The sequence below is a fragment of the Lonchura striata genome, chromosome 1A (assembly GCF_050655825.1).
Source record: "Lonchura striata isolate lonStrDom1 chromosome 1A, ASM5065582v1, whole genome shotgun sequence".
Taxonomy (NCBI): domain Eukaryota; kingdom Metazoa; phylum Chordata; class Aves; order Passeriformes; family Estrildidae; genus Lonchura; species Lonchura striata.
The window spans coordinates 70187203-70204463 of NC_140741.1; the positions used below are offsets into that span (position 1 = coordinate 70187203).

General features: G+C 42.2%; 1 protein-coding gene across 3 annotated transcripts in view; it reads right to left on the reverse strand.

The window, feature by feature from the left end:
• CAMK1D (calcium/calmodulin dependent protein kinase ID) overlaps positions 1-17261 on the reverse strand; it is a 203596-nt gene that overhangs the window by 105325 nt on the left and 81010 nt on the right. For all 3 annotated transcript variants that reach the window (XM_021530987.4, XM_021530986.4, XM_021530985.4), the window contains exon 2: positions 8886-9017. In XM_021530987.4, the coding sequence (XP_021386662.1) occupies positions 8886-9017 (132 nt within the window). The remainder of the gene's footprint in view (positions 1-8885; positions 9018-17261) is intronic.

Here is a 17261-nt window from a genome sequence, read left to right on the forward strand (position 1 = left end):
AAAAAAATCAATTTGTATCATAGTTGACAGTTGCAGACTTAGTTGGTCAAATAGCAATTAATTTATGCAGCTGTCAGTTCAGGATATTTTGGATATATTCCAAACACAGAGGCTGCTGTCAGATTTAACCTGATGCAGCAGAATGTGGGACAGAGTACAAATATTTCCTCATTTTATTATAGTCAGAACCAACCCTTTCTGCCAAACTCTGGTTTAAGACACCTAGAACTGTTATCCTAATGAGACACAAAATTTAATCATGATTCATCTTCAATAAATGAAAACAGGAGGTGTAAGTTGCCAACAGAGTTGTTTTAAATTCACACTGGAGTCTCAGAAAAATCTGCCCACTGATTAAATTTCTATCTAATTTCATATAATGAAGGCAAAAAATACAGCAATTTTTGTTTACAAAGCATTTTGATATGCAACTAAGAGCAAAAAACTGCTTTGGACAAGGAGTACTCAAGAAAACTGTCATTTCTGATAAGATTTCTGCTTCAGCCTTCTTGAACTGACACTTTTGGAATACTTGTTTATCCTCCCTGTACATTCTGATCCACCTAGAAATGCATATTTGATGATTTCCATGGCAAGTGAGGTTTGAGCTTAGATGCAGCTGTGTACCTGGAGGATGCTTCCAGCTGGCCAGATGATTCTTACCTTGCATTTACTTGTTCTTTTCATGCAGTGTTTCACAAATTACAACTCTACTTCACCAGTCCAACAGTCCAGTGTTTTATGAGTTTTATGAGTTACTGATGTGGATTTTAAAGGATTATCCACCAAGTTGCTTGGACTATGCATCTAAAAACTTACCCATCACCAAAATATGGTCACCCTGAGTTAAAAACTGGTTCCCACCAGCACATCACAACTGCTTATTAGAAAACACTGAATTCTTCCAGTTCGTGTTGCAAGAAAAATGTAGAGAATAGAGGCAAAATGCAATAGGTTGAGAATATTTAAACAAGGACATCTTCACTTCCCTAATGTCATGAGATATTTAAACAACTTTTGTACTTCTTCCAAATGAAGAAGTTACTTCCATGGGAAAAAAAAAAAAAAAAAAAAAAAACAAACAAAAAAAAACAACCCTTATATTTGGACAAAACATTCCAGATTACCTATAAAGAATCTTGGGAGAAAAAACAGAAAAGGAAATATTTTGCCTAATGAAACCACCTAGGACTACATCGAGTGCTTCCTTAGCTGCTTTTATGCACCAAGACACCCTTGAAGTTTTGAACTGCAAGCACTGGAGAAAATCCTGTCCCTACTACCAAAGCCATGTGCTTGCAAATGAGGAAACTCTCAGGTTTAAACACGTGGGTGTAACAGACCTTATGAATCCAGATTTAAAGCTGAGTCATTTATCAAACTTTTAGATCTTATTCAAAAGGCTTTAGGCATCTAACAGGTCTTTCTTTTAAGCAACAGACAAGGCAATATAATCAGACACTTGTACCACTGAAACACAATCATAGCCACCTTCCTGAGAATTAGATACTGGAAAATAGGTCACATATTCTCATTCTTCAGCAAGGAGCACTCAGAGGACCCTGGCTTTGTTATTCCACCTGTGCAAGGGAAGTGGTCACAGCACCAATCCTGCCAAGTTTCTGGGAGCATTTAGACAATGCTCTCAAGCACGTGGTGGGACTCTTGGGGTGTCCTACACAGAGCCAGGAGATGGGCTCCAATGATCCTTGTGGTTCTCTTTCAAGTCAGCATATTCTGTGATTCTGTGTGGTACAGAAGCAGGCACCACCTAAGGCTGACATTCTAAACTAAAACTCATTCTGCTCATTTGGACCCTTCTTAAAACTCTTTCAGAAATCAACTGTTACATCCTTAAAATACTTTAGGAATAATTCAGTTAAAATAACTCAGTTGGAGCACTGAGTGACAATGTGTTTCCATGTCCTCCTTCTAACATGGATATGCCATTTTTTGAGATGAGTCAAGGTATGGATAACAATAGTTATGCCAGGGAGATCTGGCAAAACACCACCACCACCCAGGAGAGAGGACAGCTGTGTCACCATCCAGCAATTACAGTGAAATGACTTATCATGCTGTGATCTCCTTGGAGGAACACAGCTGTCTGGGTGTGCAGGGTGTGAAGTCAGGCTGAGACACAGAAATGCCACACACCATCCCTGAAGCCTGACCCAGCACACTGCACGTGAATGGAACTGTGCAAGACCAGAGGAGATACAAAGAGTTCTGTGATTACCATTCAGAGGAGATTTTTCTATTTAATTTAATGTATTTTAAGGATTTTGTAAGATGTCTTGAGCTGTTTCTCAATATCTGCTTACATCTAATCTAGCATGAAATGCAATCCAAGCAGTCCTAGCTGCAAATCTTCCCCTGAAAAGTTTCCAGCATCTTAGTGATGAAGAATGGTGTCAGCTTTGTTTCAGGTTTCACTTTTTTTTTTTTTCACTGGGATGAATTCTTTGCAGCAAAACTATTTGCTTAACACTGAGCCAACTGTGAGTGCCAAGGCAGAGCTGCCCTGTGCCATACCCACATTTAGAGGGTCATATTCCCTTTCACCTGAAACCGGAGAAGGGCAATTCATCCAGCCTGCATCTCCTTGATCCAGGAGATGATCTCATGGTTTAGGCTGATGTCAGCCTCCAGGCATGCCCAACTGTCCCCCTGCCCCGAGTTCTGTGGATCCTGGCTCCTTTCCACGCCTGCCTGCCTCCCTAGCAGGGATTTCTGCAGCAGTGCACAGCTGTAAGGGAGGCTCCATGGGCAGGCACCACGGGTCCCTGCAGGCATCCAGATCAGCCCAAAAGATCTATGGGGGGAATGATGAAGCAAATCCATGCATGATGCCAACAAATATATTCTTGGAAGGGCCCTACCCTGACACCACTGACATCAGCATCACTAATGGTACCACTGGGTATCCCACCCTAGCTGGTGGCTGTGTGTCTGATCACCCTGAGCTATCCCTGGGGATGCAGGGCCCCACTAAGCAGCAGGTTTTTGGGATGTCCTGGATTTGTTGGCAGGGTTTGGAGCATGGCAGCACAGGGAGAGCAGAGTCAGCCTTCTGTCACCCCAGAGCAACTGCAGTGGCATGAGCAAGCCAGGTTTTAACAAGTAAATCTACATAAAAGCTTTCTCAGAGAGTGATTACTTAATATAACAACCAGCTGTCTCTTCAATTCTTGCTGAGGCAGCCAATCCTCTCACCATTATTCACCGAGGAGGAAAAAACAGGAAAAAAAAAAAAGCAGCAAGCCTGTTTTGTCTATAGAATAAGCAAAGCACCAGAGAAATTATGATACCTGACAGACAGAGATGTCAAGTTCTTTTTTTTGTTGTTTTTTCATTTCCTAACCATCTATACATTTCTTGATAGAAAAAAAAAGAGCTCTTACTGCTGGGCTGCAAAGAAGTAATTGGTCATTAACCCCTTAAAGGTCAATCCCACAGCTTTTTTTACATCAATTGCACAATCTAATTACTATCACTTTTATGTTGGCACTTATCCACACAGGATCTGAATGTCTCCTCTTTAGTTCAGCTGGCCCTGTACTCTGCTGTGCAGCCTTGGACAGAAAAACAATTACCATAGGAGAACATCAATGGGCACCAGGAGAGCCTCCAGACTGGGAAAGTGGAATATGGGACCACGCAGGCCTGCAAGGGCTGTAATTTTTGACCTGAACACAATCGTGGCTTGAATAGATGGGTTTGTCCCCCAAAGTCAATCAGGAACATTCATCTGAATTAATTAAATGCCTGAATTTATGTTAGGGCACATTAAACTTCTGCATGGCCAATTTTATTCAGAATTAATGTAGCCTTTGATTCCAAGTTAAATTGCACAGAAGAGTTTAATAAGAGGTAACTAATGGGTTTCAAAACTAAATTTGGATTTGTCTTCCTGGAGACCATTGAGTCAGCCCTGGAGGGCTGGGGCATAACAGAGATAAGAATCTTAGGACAGAGAGGTTTTACAAGGAGTTTGTCATTGGGCTGCTGAAAAAGAGCAAAGAGGTACAATTTTTTAATTACCTCTGCAGCCTTCATGTAAATCTTGAGAAGGGATGATTCTTCCACACTTGTTATCTTCAACATGAGGAACAGCACTGCCTCCTGGCATGGAGCAAGGGGCTCCTTTGACCATCATCTGATTTATGGGAGAGCAGGAGTTCCCACAATTCTACCCACATTAGGAAAACTTTTCACTGCTGTTTTTTGTTTAGTTTTACTTTGGGTATAGCCCTGACCTCCCAGGCTTTGCAGGAGAACATCTCTCTCCTCTCCCTGCTCTTTATCCCAGCAGCAGCTCCTGTTTGTAGGTGCAGGCACATAAGGAGTGAGGCAGTGCCTGGGCATGAATCACTGCCTGAGCATCCTGTCTCCTGAGGAAACAGGGGATGGAAAGCACTGGCAGAAGTTTAGCTGACCTGCTGGGGACAGGAAAAAAAGCCTCAGACCTTGGTAAGGCATGGATTTAATTTGTAATAAGGAATTTAACGATGCCTCTTCCACAGGATCTAGGATAGTAAAGAGGTGGGGGAGAAAGTAAGAGATACCTAAATAGCTTAGAAATTATTTTTAAAATATCTGTTCAGCAGAAACTAGCTAAAGCAGAGTATGATTTGCTAGCTAGACAGTATTGCTTAACAAGACACATGCACATTACTGCCATTAAGCAATCAATGTACCTGGGTGCAGGACTACACACAGTTTATTGTTCCTCCCCTTGTTTTCCTCTGAGTCAGCACTGAGTCTGTACAATTGGGCAGGTAATACCCAGGCAGCAGAGAACTTCTTGTGATAAATAGTGGTGTAGCCAAAGGGGAAAAAGCCCAAAACCAGCCCCACAAGCAAATCAGGCATGTTTTTATCTATCTGACCTATAAGCATTTTTTTTTTCCTCTTTAACTAGAACCTCAGACTGCTGCAGCTCTGCAGTCCAACTCCTCGCACTCTGCACTGCCTTCAAGAACCTGTCTAGCAGAGGATTCCTCTTTCAGCATGTTCACACCTGCACTATAACCATAAGTGGAAGAAATTTCCTCTATTCTACAGCAAACAATGGAAAGGATTGCATTTCTCTTTCTGCTCAAAACCAGAACACATTTCTCTTTCTGCTCAAAACCATAACCTGCTTTCAGAGCAGGTTATGAAACTCCCCACACATCAGCTCAGAGAAAGGCTGTGTCACACAGAGGTGACTGTGTGCTGTTGTTCCCCACAGCCAGTTAATGCAGCTGTGACAGTCCAGTTCCAGAGAGCCCATTTTCTTCCTCAAACACATTCTAAGCCATTCTAAGCATGTTTTCCACATGTCTTAATGTCTTAATTGAAGATAAAAAGAAAACTCCCTTCTTGATGTGGTACCAAACACAGTGGGATTCTCACCCTCCTCTGAAACATCCAAGCAAGGGGAGCTCAGCCTCCTCACCAATTTCACTGAACTAATTACTGTCTGAAATTAAGCACATGCTTAAATGCTTTGTCAGGCCCAGGCTTCTGGATTAACTGCAGACTCAGTCTCTCCCAGCACATCACTCGACAGTGAGCTCCTTCCCACTCCGTCCCCACCCATCCGAGTCTCCGGGGAACGTTGCCATGGATTTCCACGGGACACAAGGGTCCATATTGGAAGAACCCTGTTAAGGTTGCTAGGCGTAAATATTGACTTAACGGCTCTTCCGCCTTTTTTCTTTTTTAAGAACAGATTTGTTGGCCACGGCTGGAAAAATAGAATTATGGAGTATGCATGATTCACTCTGGCAGTCACACAAACATGCAGAGCAGTTGGCTGGCAGCTCGGCTCCTCTGTTCGCAGAACATCGCTCCTAAAATGTGTCATTTTGTTTTGGCAGCCAGAGCGTCCAAGCCCACAGACAGAGATAAAATCTCCTACCTTCCATGTACTTCACATGGGAGTCACTGACCTGAAGCTGCACAGAATATTGGATTAATACTCCCAACAGCTTTTTAGCCCAGACACACAGAAGGACTGACAGAAGTTTTGGTTCCACACTAAGAGCCCAGCTCAGAAACCTCCCCTCTCACACCCTCACTGCCAACACAAGAGAGGGCAGGAAAGCTACTGCAGGTAAAACTGTTTATTCAGAAGTCTTTTCAATAAGGGCTGTTTCACAACCAATAATTCTTGTGACAGAAGGAAAGTAGCAGAGGTTAGAGAAGACCCAAAGCTTTTGGTCACTGGATTCACGTTTTCATCACCAGTACTCCATGCTCAGACTTTTAACCCTGACTGCAAAAAATGCTCCTCTAAATATTACTTCAACACACAGCACAATTCAAACCCTTTCCCATATTTACTCTGCCAGATCTGAATGATTTGGCAGGACTGGCACAGGAATGAACCTTCACCAGAGATACCTGAGTGTCCAAAGTATATATGGGACACTGTGGGCATTGATCCTGGACATGCCAGCACAATCTCTGACTGTTCTAAGCACCACATACAAGGGCATGAGCAGCTCACCTGAGAGCAGCCAGACTGCAGGGAGAATATGCAGGATTTCCTACCAGACCTCAATTTGATATACAATTGAGGGAAATCAAGAAGAGTTGTTACATTTCACAACATTTGGCAGAAGTCTGCCAGAAAGCACAGAGCTTGTCAGGAGGAAAATAAAAATCTAATGATTGAAGATAGGAGGAGAAAGTCCAGTGTAGGACAAGAGATGCTTCTCTGAAGGATCTCAATGAGTTTGCCTGCATTTTAGCCAGGCAGGGTGTCTTTTATCCCATCAGAGTTTAAGCACCCTCAAAAGATACAATGCAAAACCAGACAGGGAGACTAAGATCAACACCTCTGCATATTTATATTTGCTTTGCATGCACATTTGCATATTTCTATTTGCTTTGCATCCATCCTCTCTGTCTCTACACCTTCCCCTCAGGGAACAGGGACCAACTGGTCTTGCCAGGCATCCTCTGTGCACATCCTCCAGATGAGGCATGGTACATTTAAGGCTGTGGCACCTCACAGCTCTGCAGGGAAGCCCAGGGCTCTGGGGTCCCACCCATTCATTAGACAACACAAGAACTAACCATTCCCACTCAGTGTTAAGCTGCAAGAAACAAAAGCAAGGACACTTAGATGGAGCTTAGCAACAGCTGCTCAGGATCCATTCAACTGCACTCAAATCTATTTTTACTGACAGCTTTTGAAGCAGAGAATTCATTTAACAGAGGAACAGGTTGATATCCATTCTCCTCAACTGTAGGCAGAATTTAGTTTGCTGTTTTCTAATTGTTTCCTTGGTGGCACATACAAATTCAATACTGCATCTGCAAGCAAGGATGTCTATTTTCAGCATAAAGACAATGACAGGCAAAGTTTGTATTAGCAACAGCTAAGTAGAAGACACCAGGGGATAAAAAAGGGACATTCTCTTTTAAGGTCCTAACATGCATGGGACAAGAGACTGAGTAGATCTAATTGCATGAAATTAAGGAATTTTCTGCCCACTCATTGTCCTGCCCTTGCAGCTGGAATAGCACAGCCTGGGTGCTGCCTCCTGGTTTCTCAGGAAGTTGTTTGCAGGGAACAGAAATGTTTCACAATGCAGAAGCAAGAAATAACCCAAGTGATTTCTCTGCTCTACCAGCTCAGGATCAAGGCTGATGCAAGTCAGTTCTTGCTGCATGTGGATATTGCCCCTCTTACATCCCACATGAGTGCCAGGGGACAAACTCATCAACACAAAGATTTTCAAGCTGTGGTTATTGGCCATTTTTGCCTGGTTACAGACATGGCAATGACTGAGTTTTGTGACAGGTTCTCAATAACACCACACAGCATGACAACATGCTGCATTTGTCACTGGGTTTACATTGCACTAATCCAAGGTGGGCTTGGCAATAGGAAGGCACTGCTACAAATAATTGTAGCTGTTTGGAGCCCCATTTATGTCTCTCCACTGAAAATGATCCCCTCTGCCTGCTGAGATGTCTGAATTTGCCCTTGAGCCAGCTCTTTGACTTAGGCTGGCTGAGCTCTTCATCCAGTTAGTTTTTAGCATCTGTTTGTCACATGGTGGCCAGATGATCAGCCATCACCTCTGACATAACCAAGCAGTGGGGAAGAAGTCCCACTTGGGACAGAAGTGTAGCAGAAATAAGAGTGTCCCAGTCCAGTGCAGAGTAGTTCTGTACAACTGTGCTACCTTTAACTCAATGAGAAGATACTTTTAGAAGTTTAAAACATACTACAGGAACCAATCCTATAGTAACCAAACTCTTTCTATTTCCCAGAATGAAAGTCAAGGGTGGTAAGTTCAGGTCCAAATGTCTCTAAGTCAGATGAGATTAATCCCACCTCCAGGGCATAAGATGAGGAAGAAGAAAGGATCAAGCCTGTAATAACTACAATGAATTAATAGCAATTGTGAAATTCCTTTTTCTTACCCATGTATTCCAAAGTAAGGAAAAAACAAAGACACATCTCCCTTCCAGAAGTACAGAGGTACCACTCATCTTTATGGCACAGGTTAACACCATCTCCTGTGACAATCCATGGCATGTCATCATTTTAGAGCAATTAGTAAACAGACTGTTTCAAGCACTTAAAAATTATAACCCTGCTCCTGCTCTCCTCAAATCCTATGACACAACTGCTGACATGCTTAGTGGATAAAGTCTCTTTATGGCATTGTAGACTTACTCTAGCCTCACTCCTTTCCCATTTTGCAGTGACTATGAAAGAGCATTTCTCAAAACATTTTCAGCACCATTTAAATTTGCATGATCTTGTCTGCCTGTGATGGGCTGAACAGCTTTTCAGTCACATTTGTCAATCACTGTTCCTCAAATGCACGAGTCTAACTGAAGCAAAGGAGCAGAAATGAAGGTCTGGTACTCACTTTCTCAGCACTGCAATTTCATTCTCTATGCTGCTTTCCTTTCCCTTCAGTGCCTTCTTGGGAATGCATTTGACTGCAAAGAGTTTCCCACTCGCTCTCTCTTCAGCCAAAACAACTTCAGAGAATGCACCCCTGAAAGAAGAGAAGAAAAGCCCTGGTTTAAAGTGGTGTTTTCTCTTTGAAATCTGTTAACTGAAACACAACCATTGAACGTAGTTCTTCTGGTGTCCTTTGGAAGCTGCTCTTGTTAAACACAGAAATGACATTACAAACATCTTTCTTTGCCTTTACAAACATATGGAGACATTCACACTCATGCAGTACATTAAAGGCTTACCAGACACAATCATTTTAATAAAGAACAACAATCCAGCAGAGATATGAGCAAAGCTTCAAAATGAGAAAGTACCATTTCTGTACACAGGGTCATGGACCATAGTCTGGCTACTGACGTGGTGGATGATGTACTTTTCCCCTTTCTGAGATTTTTGGAGGTTTAATTCACAAAGCAGCCCAGTGTCCCCAGGACTAAGTGACACACCAGTGTCAGGAGTGCTCCTGGTTCCTCAGTCACCACAAGAGGTCATGGCCCCCACTCTGGTCCTCCCTGGGCTGCCCAGAGCTTCTTCTCACCATTGGATCAACCCTGACTCAGACTGCATCACAATTTCTCTATGCATACAGAGTTACTCCACAACACAAACTGATGTGTGTAACCACTAAAGCCAAAGAATTGGATTAAATCACAAATCTAAACGTTGGCCTTAGTAGCAGCCTCCCTATGGTTACCCCAAGAGGGTTACACAAATAAAGAAACATCATCACAGCAGCCGGTCACTAATTGCCGAGAATGGGCAGTGCCTCTCTTTCATTGGGTTATTTCATAACAGTGTATTATTTCTTGCACTGTCATTGCTTCCTCCCAAGCCTCTGGACCAAGAATAGGCCAGGAAAACATCACAGTCAATGCTATAGACACACTTTTTCAGTTCCCAGAATTTTTGAGCATTTGAGCATCGTTCAGACTTTGCTGCTCTGGACAGACTTTGCAATGGTACATTAGGACCATCCTTATATTCTGGAACTTGTTACTGGTTTAGCAGCAGGGTACTGGGCCAGAGAGAGCATTGACCTGATAAGGAACAGTAAAACATTTTTCCTATTCACCAAAACCTCCTCCTGAAGCATTCACTTTCTCCAAGAGAGATCAGATCCAAGGACTTGTCTAACCCAAATGGCAGCTGAAGGATCAGAGTGAGCAACCTGGTCTAGCAGGAGTCCCCTGCCCATGGCAGGGGATTGGAACTATATGATCCTGAAAGTTCCTGCCAACCCAAACCATTCTTTGATTCTATGATCCACCAGCTGAAGGTTTGTGTTTTATTTATAAGAAATAAAAGCAGTGTTTCCTTTATTATTTCCCCTCATGAGCACATTATTCTGCTGTCCTACACAGCTCACTCTGATAAATACTCAGGAGAGTGCTGAGCAAACCCAACCATCCAGCCTGCTCTTTAAAGGTTAATGTTTGGTCACAGCCTCATCTGGCGACCACCAGCTTTCTCTGGTTTTCATTCCTGACAATTGCTGCTTATCTAGATGTTCTGTGGATAAACAAAAGAATTTCCTTTCCTGGACAGGCTCCTCCTTTTTAAGTCATGCACTTGGATGACACAACCAGGCTGCTGTGACCTCATCAACAGCTCCCAAGTTGCAAAACAGCCATGTAAATCATGAAGTGGATAAGCAAAAGGAAAAGGCTGCTGCTCTGGAAACAAAGTACCTGTTTACCCAGAAATGCTTTTGTAGCCAGCAGATAGGGAAATAGTGATAGGAAGTAGATGAAAAAAAGACTTGCATGCTGTTACACAGCAAATATTTGACAGCTTGTCCACATGGGGCAGTGATCCTCTGAACCAAGAAATGTTTTACCTCATTTTTACTAAAAAGGACAGACAATGGCTACATTTATGCCACTTGGAGTTTCAGAATGATTCCCCCTTTTCTGCTTTGTGTATAATCCACCAGAGCATGTCAGAGCATCACAGGCTCCAATTTAGGGTTCACACAACTGAGCCAAATGATTTGCACAAATAAGCCACCCAGAGTGTTTTTAATTATGTTCTTTCCTTTCCTGTTATCGACAACCCTAGCCATTCAATTCACCAAATAAGGTTTTCATCCTGACCCTCATGCTTGGGACAGCCAGACCAGAACTGCAGTAAAACCCTTTTGCTGGAAAGCCCTGAGGCCTCTGGGTGCTTACCAGCTTTGGTTGCAGACCAGAGCACTCAGAAACTCACAGGGCTGCTCCCAGCTGTAATCCATGAAACCCTTAAGTCTCATCTGCTTGAGCTTTCAGCACTGCACTTTGCTCCAGCTGTGTCTGAGCAGGCTCCTTGCCTTCAGTTCAATGGTGTTAGAAGCTGCAATATTCCCACCAGTCGTTCACTGGTCACACAGCTCTCCCAGTGTTTATGATATTACAAAAAACACATGGAGCTCCCATTCCAATCTGCATTTCATTGCTGATCTCAGAAAACAAAATAGAGGAAATCCCTTTATTTCCCCTCTGCACTATATAGTTGACTCTGTGAAGCACCTCTTTTTCAGCTGGCTCCATCATTTCGCTGGATTTCTTCCTCCACTTATCAGACACAGTTTCCCTGCTTGGAAAGAGCCTCTGTGAATTTAAATGAAATTTTTTTTGTGGAGTTCTGCAATACTCATGAAACCCAATTCCCTATCTCCTTAACAACTTTTCTCATTATAGCATGAAATAACCTGAAGCTCAGCTAAAGTGTTTGGTCCCATGTCAACCCCAGGCACGGACAGGGTGCTTTTTTTACACTGATTTTTATATGAGGCCATGGCATGAAATTGCTGATGCTGGGAAGAGTTCCTGAGCAATGGGAAGGGGAGAGCTGGGCTGGATCTGCTGGGAGGGCAGCAGGGAGATGTGAGGAGGCAGAAGTGAGGCAGTCTGCATTATTCTGTGCACTTCATACGCTCCTGTGCTCACAGAGCAAGGGAGGGGGGCAAAGCAAGGAGTCAGTGCACAAAAGAAAGAAAGAAAAGTGAAGTGCTGGAAGGAAAGAGAAGGAAGAGAACAGGTGCAGAGAGGGATCAGAGTGTTAAACAGAGATTCAGCAATATAGGGCAAGAGGCAAGAAAGGGTGGGAGGGAGCACCAGCAAGGGAAAGGCAGTGAAGATACTCCTGGAGCCTGCTGGAGGTCAGGGAAGAGTCAAAATACTGAATAGATGGGCAAGCAATTATCACAGTTTCAAACATGCAGCTGAATTCATCCACCCTTAATGACACAGTCCAACCTCCACTAAACCCCTCTTGACTCAAGCATGAATAGGTAAATATCAGAGAGAAAGTCACAAAGACAAGGCTGCTCATTTTCTTGCTAACAGCAATATATCCTACAGCAAATCTCCACTTCCTCAAAAATGTTCCCCAGAACTACCAGCTCAGCAAGCTTGATAAAGATTTTTTTCTCCCCAAAAGGAATTAATACTGCCTTTAAAATCATTATATTAATGAAAAAAGGTAATTAATTTCTAATAATTAATTATAATTCTTTATTGATATTTAAAATGTAATTTTGTACAAATTTTTAGAAATAAGTTTGGGGTAGGAAAATATTGCATTTTACACCATCAACATGGCAAGACTTTTATGAAAAGGCCATGGCTTCCATTAAACATCATCAAGCAGTGTTGTATGATAAAAATGAAAAAGACCAAATATCACACTGTGATATAGATTTTTATTTTTTAAATGGAACAAGAAGTTAACTAGTTAAAAATTATGATTGTAAATGTGTCTGCAAGGGTTGGGATGCACCATTCCCTTCAGTTGGGAAGGAGGTAAATGCAACCTTTCCAACATGCCCAGGGACAATGTCTTTGTCTCTCTGAACAGGAGCTACAAAATCCTTCAAGAATTTTCCCTGTCCTGCCTGCAGATGATAGCAAACAAGCAAAAAAGCATCATGGCTTTGAGGAAGTAGGACAGTGGTAGAAATGGGTAAGCAAGAAACTTCTGCAAAATGAAACCACTTTTAGCTGCCAAAATCCGTGTGCAGCAACAACCTCTTTTTGAAAGTTTTGACCATATTATCATTTATCCTGGAGGAATTGCTCTTTTCAAACTTCTAATTAAGGCATGGAATAGTTTTATGATTTAGATCACTTCCATATGAATTAGGAACAATATACGGAAAAAAAAAAGATGTTAAAGAACTTAATGAGTGACATTGAGATAATGGCAAATTCTAGAGGGTGCTTGAGATGTTTTGAGTCCTCATCCCTTTGCAAACACCTGGACTATGCAGTATCTTATGAGATGCCAATTTTCAAGAGTTTTGATTAATTTAAATTATTTCTTGTGCATTAGTTCTCTTTTATATAGATTTAAAGATTAGAATTTCAAGATTAACATTGAAATATGAACATTATTCATACCCAAAGAGACTGGATTTTCTATGAGAAAGCAGCGGCTGCAAGGCTAGGCTATCCTGAAGATCAAAGCAAAACAAAGAACAAGTATGTTTTTCCTTCTTCTGTTGGAATTATAACTTATTATGAACATTTAATATCTGAAATACAATGAACAGCATATACTATGAGAGCAAATTTGTTCTCATTCTACAAAAAATATTGCTGTGACAAAAATACCGACAAAATGAACACAAAACTGATGGATGGATGGATGAAACTTTATTTTTTCCATTCAACATCAATGTTGAGCAGTTTTCCACTGCATTAGCAGGTGCTCTGTCACACTAAGTCAACAGACACAGCCAGGAAACAGATTTCCCATCTTCAGGCTGCATATAGCTAATGTTCTTAATTATGATACAATTGGCTTCCCTTGTGTACTTTGCCCTGGCCAAACCAGGGGGAAAAAAGTGAACACTCAACATCTGAAAAATATACCATGTCCATCCACCCTGAGACAGAAAGACTGACTGAATCAAAGGGAGACAAATCAAAGCAAAGGTAATTTTCATAGTGTGGCTTTGGCAACCACACTCAAATTCTGTTCCTTGACTCTCCAAAGAAAGGTGACTTTGGATTGCACCACAAATATAGGGGAGAAAATGTCTTTGTTAGCATTTTCAGAGCTTCTTTCAAGGGCCTCAAGGAGTTAACTGCAGGATGAGCTCAAACTCTGTGGAACACACCAAGGGAGTTCTGGTCCTGCAGACAACTTTTCTACTAATCCATTTTTCTGCACAACTCATGTTCTCTCTTTTGACTTTTTTTTTTTTTTTTCATTTTCTACTCAGTTGTTTTTCTAAACACCTCCTCACTCTCCTCACACCAGTGCATCCTAATACAAACCCAACTAAAGCTGGAAATAAAGATTTTCATTCCAAAGTCATATCCATCAGTGTTCTAACAGCTGCATGACAATGAATTTACAATTTAACTTCCAAAAGTTTGGTGATGTCTGAATGCAAAGTTAACAACATAGAAGTGTGGAGAGGGTTTTTAGCCAGCCAAGAGGAAAGGAGAATGATTTTGGGACTGTGCTACACAAGGTACAGAAACCAAATTCTCTGCATATTCCCAAGAACTGAATATAAATTCATGCAAAAAGCTGACTAATCTGGTGGCAGCCATCTATGCTTTAGAGCACAAATACTTTTTTTAGCTATTTTCATTCATCAAACACACAGTTCCAACCCTGCAGCCCCTTCTATGGCAATGCTTCCTCTGCCTGGGCAAGAGCACAACAACTGGGATCACTGTATTAACACCGGTATTTTTAGCCTCCCTACTCATTTAATTTCCAGTAAGCCTCCCAGCCACAACTGAAAATGCTGTTTCCTACCTTGGGGCCCTGCTCTAACACCAGACATGGCCCTGCCCTGGGCAGTGTCTGACCCTGGCTCCCCTCTCCAGGACTGATCCCAATCCCTGCTCACAGTGATGTTCCCATGGAGGTGCCTGAAGCCGCAGGCTGGGGTTGATATTAACCCACCCCAGATGATGAACAGCACTTCCCATGTGCCAAAAATGCTGTTGCTATATCCTGATGGACACTCCAACAATGGCAAGAGGCACAGATACTCTTTGCTGGGCGTTCCTGCAGCTCCTTTCTGGAGCACTGACACCTTTCTCTGTGCCCTGAGCCATTGTCCCATGCCCGTTCCCTTTCTGGAGCACTGACACCTTTCTCTGTGCCCATTCCCTTTCTGGAGCACTGCCACCTTTCTCTGTGCCCATTCCCTTTCTGGAGCACTGCCACCTTTCTCTGTGCCCATTCCCTCTCTGCAGCACTGCCACCTTTCTCTGTGCCCTAAGCCATTGCCCCATGCCCATTCCCGCAGCATTTTGTCTTGTCCAAGGTATCCTAAAACCACAGTGGGCTTGCAATGAGCAGCCACAGTGTGAAAGGACCCATGGAGTCACCATGCCCTGGGTTGGGCAGCACATCCCCAACTCCAGACTTTTCTTTCCAGCCATTCTGCTGCTTCCCCTTTAACAAGACATTTGGGAGGAAGTAACCCCATCAACACCCAGATCTCTGCTGGGGCTTATAGCCATGACCATAACAGAGCACCCAACAATATCACACTCCAGGTAGAGCTTCTTTGTTCACTTCCCTATAAACAAGATGGGTTTCCACTTAGCATTTCAGTCTGCAACAGAATGAGCAGCACAAAGCTTTGAATCTTGTGTAGCCACCAAGAGTTTTCCTATTTGTTTGGGTTTAACTTCTGGTTTTTTGTGGGTACTATTGTCTACAGTTACAACAGCTTAGTGTTTTGACAGGTTTTGTCACCTGAGTCAGATGCAAGAATTTTGATGCCCATTTGAGGCTTATAATTTCTTCTAGTTTAACTGCTCAATATTTAATAATATCAGGGAAATTAAAAAAAAAAGAGCCCACCCATTAAAAGACCTGGGATTAAGATTGGAAATCCATGTCAGCTACTTAAAGGAAAGCTACTTAGAGGAAAGAGACTTCTGTGAAGCCAGAAAACATTTATAGTTGCACATCATAAAGCTTGAATTTATGACAGTATAGTCAAGGTGGTTTCCTTCATAACCCTGGACCCTCTTCCCCAGGCAACAACACCCTTCAAAGGCAACAGTGGCTTTCACTCAAGGAAAACATTCCTGTAAACGACGTGAACCATTCTGTAGCTGGGATTAATTCTTTATTCCAGGATGAATTCCAAGGTCACAGCAGGGTATGGCACACTCCACCAGCACCTCTTGTCACTCCAGCTCACACACCAGCAGGGTGAAAGCACCAAAACACACAATCAAGGAGACTTCCAGTGAAGAAAAGCCATCAGGCACAGAGCAGAATGAGGAATGCAGGCTTCAGTGCCATAAAATTTGGGTTCAAAGATGAATGAAACACACAAGGCACAGAAATTTAGCCAAAAAGGAAAGTTTCTGAAGAATCTCCTCCCTTTCTAAGATGAACTAATTTGTTTGAGCTGCCTGGTGTATGCTAATTTAATAGGATGCTATGCAGTCTGTTCTGAGACAGTGATACATGGATGCTAAAAAGGGAAACTGGCCCAGCTCAGATCCCCAGTCATGTTTGTTATTACAGTCATTTTCTTCCCTGAACTGTTTGCTTCTTTCTGATTAATCCTGACCCCTATTAGAAAGGGAAGTATTGTCTTTAAAGGCCTATTACATTTACATTACATCCTCTGTGGCAGTCACAATAAAGCCATCAAGAAAAACATACAGTTCTCTGTACTGAGATCTTCTTTCCATTATACTCTTCACAAATGAGCTGTTAAGCAGGGTTTTTTTTTCCCACTGATGATCACTTTCTTCCCAAAGTGAACATTTAAGTACCGTTTTTTCCACTTTCATCTTATGAGTTAAAAGGAGCTCATCGTCTCCCAGGATTTATCTGATGGCAGCATTCTCACAAGAAAATAAACCTTTTTTTTTTTTTTTCTAGGAATGACCTCAAACCTTTCTAGAGGCATAAGTGATCTCCATAATTTTTTTTCCAAAGCATTTCCCTATTCTAACACTGACATATGCAGGGTCTATTATTTCTGGAGATCTTATCTGGCCAAATTAAGTAGATTACACCAATTTGAAAAAGCCTGGTTCTTCTTCTTCTTTCTCCACATAGAAACTCAAGAAAAGATCTGTCCCACTGTGGCAATCTCTAAGAGGCTGAACCAATTATAGAAAAAAGTAGATGATATTGCAGCAAAGCCAGGCAGACATTGTAGTTTTGCTTCCAACAATTCCTACATTCCTTCTACAGAGGTCTGTAGTGAAGGTGGAACTATCCACTGCCTAAAGATCAAATAATTCTGCAACTGTGACCAATCCATGGGAAACTCCCATTTAGCTAAGAGTTTCACCTAAAG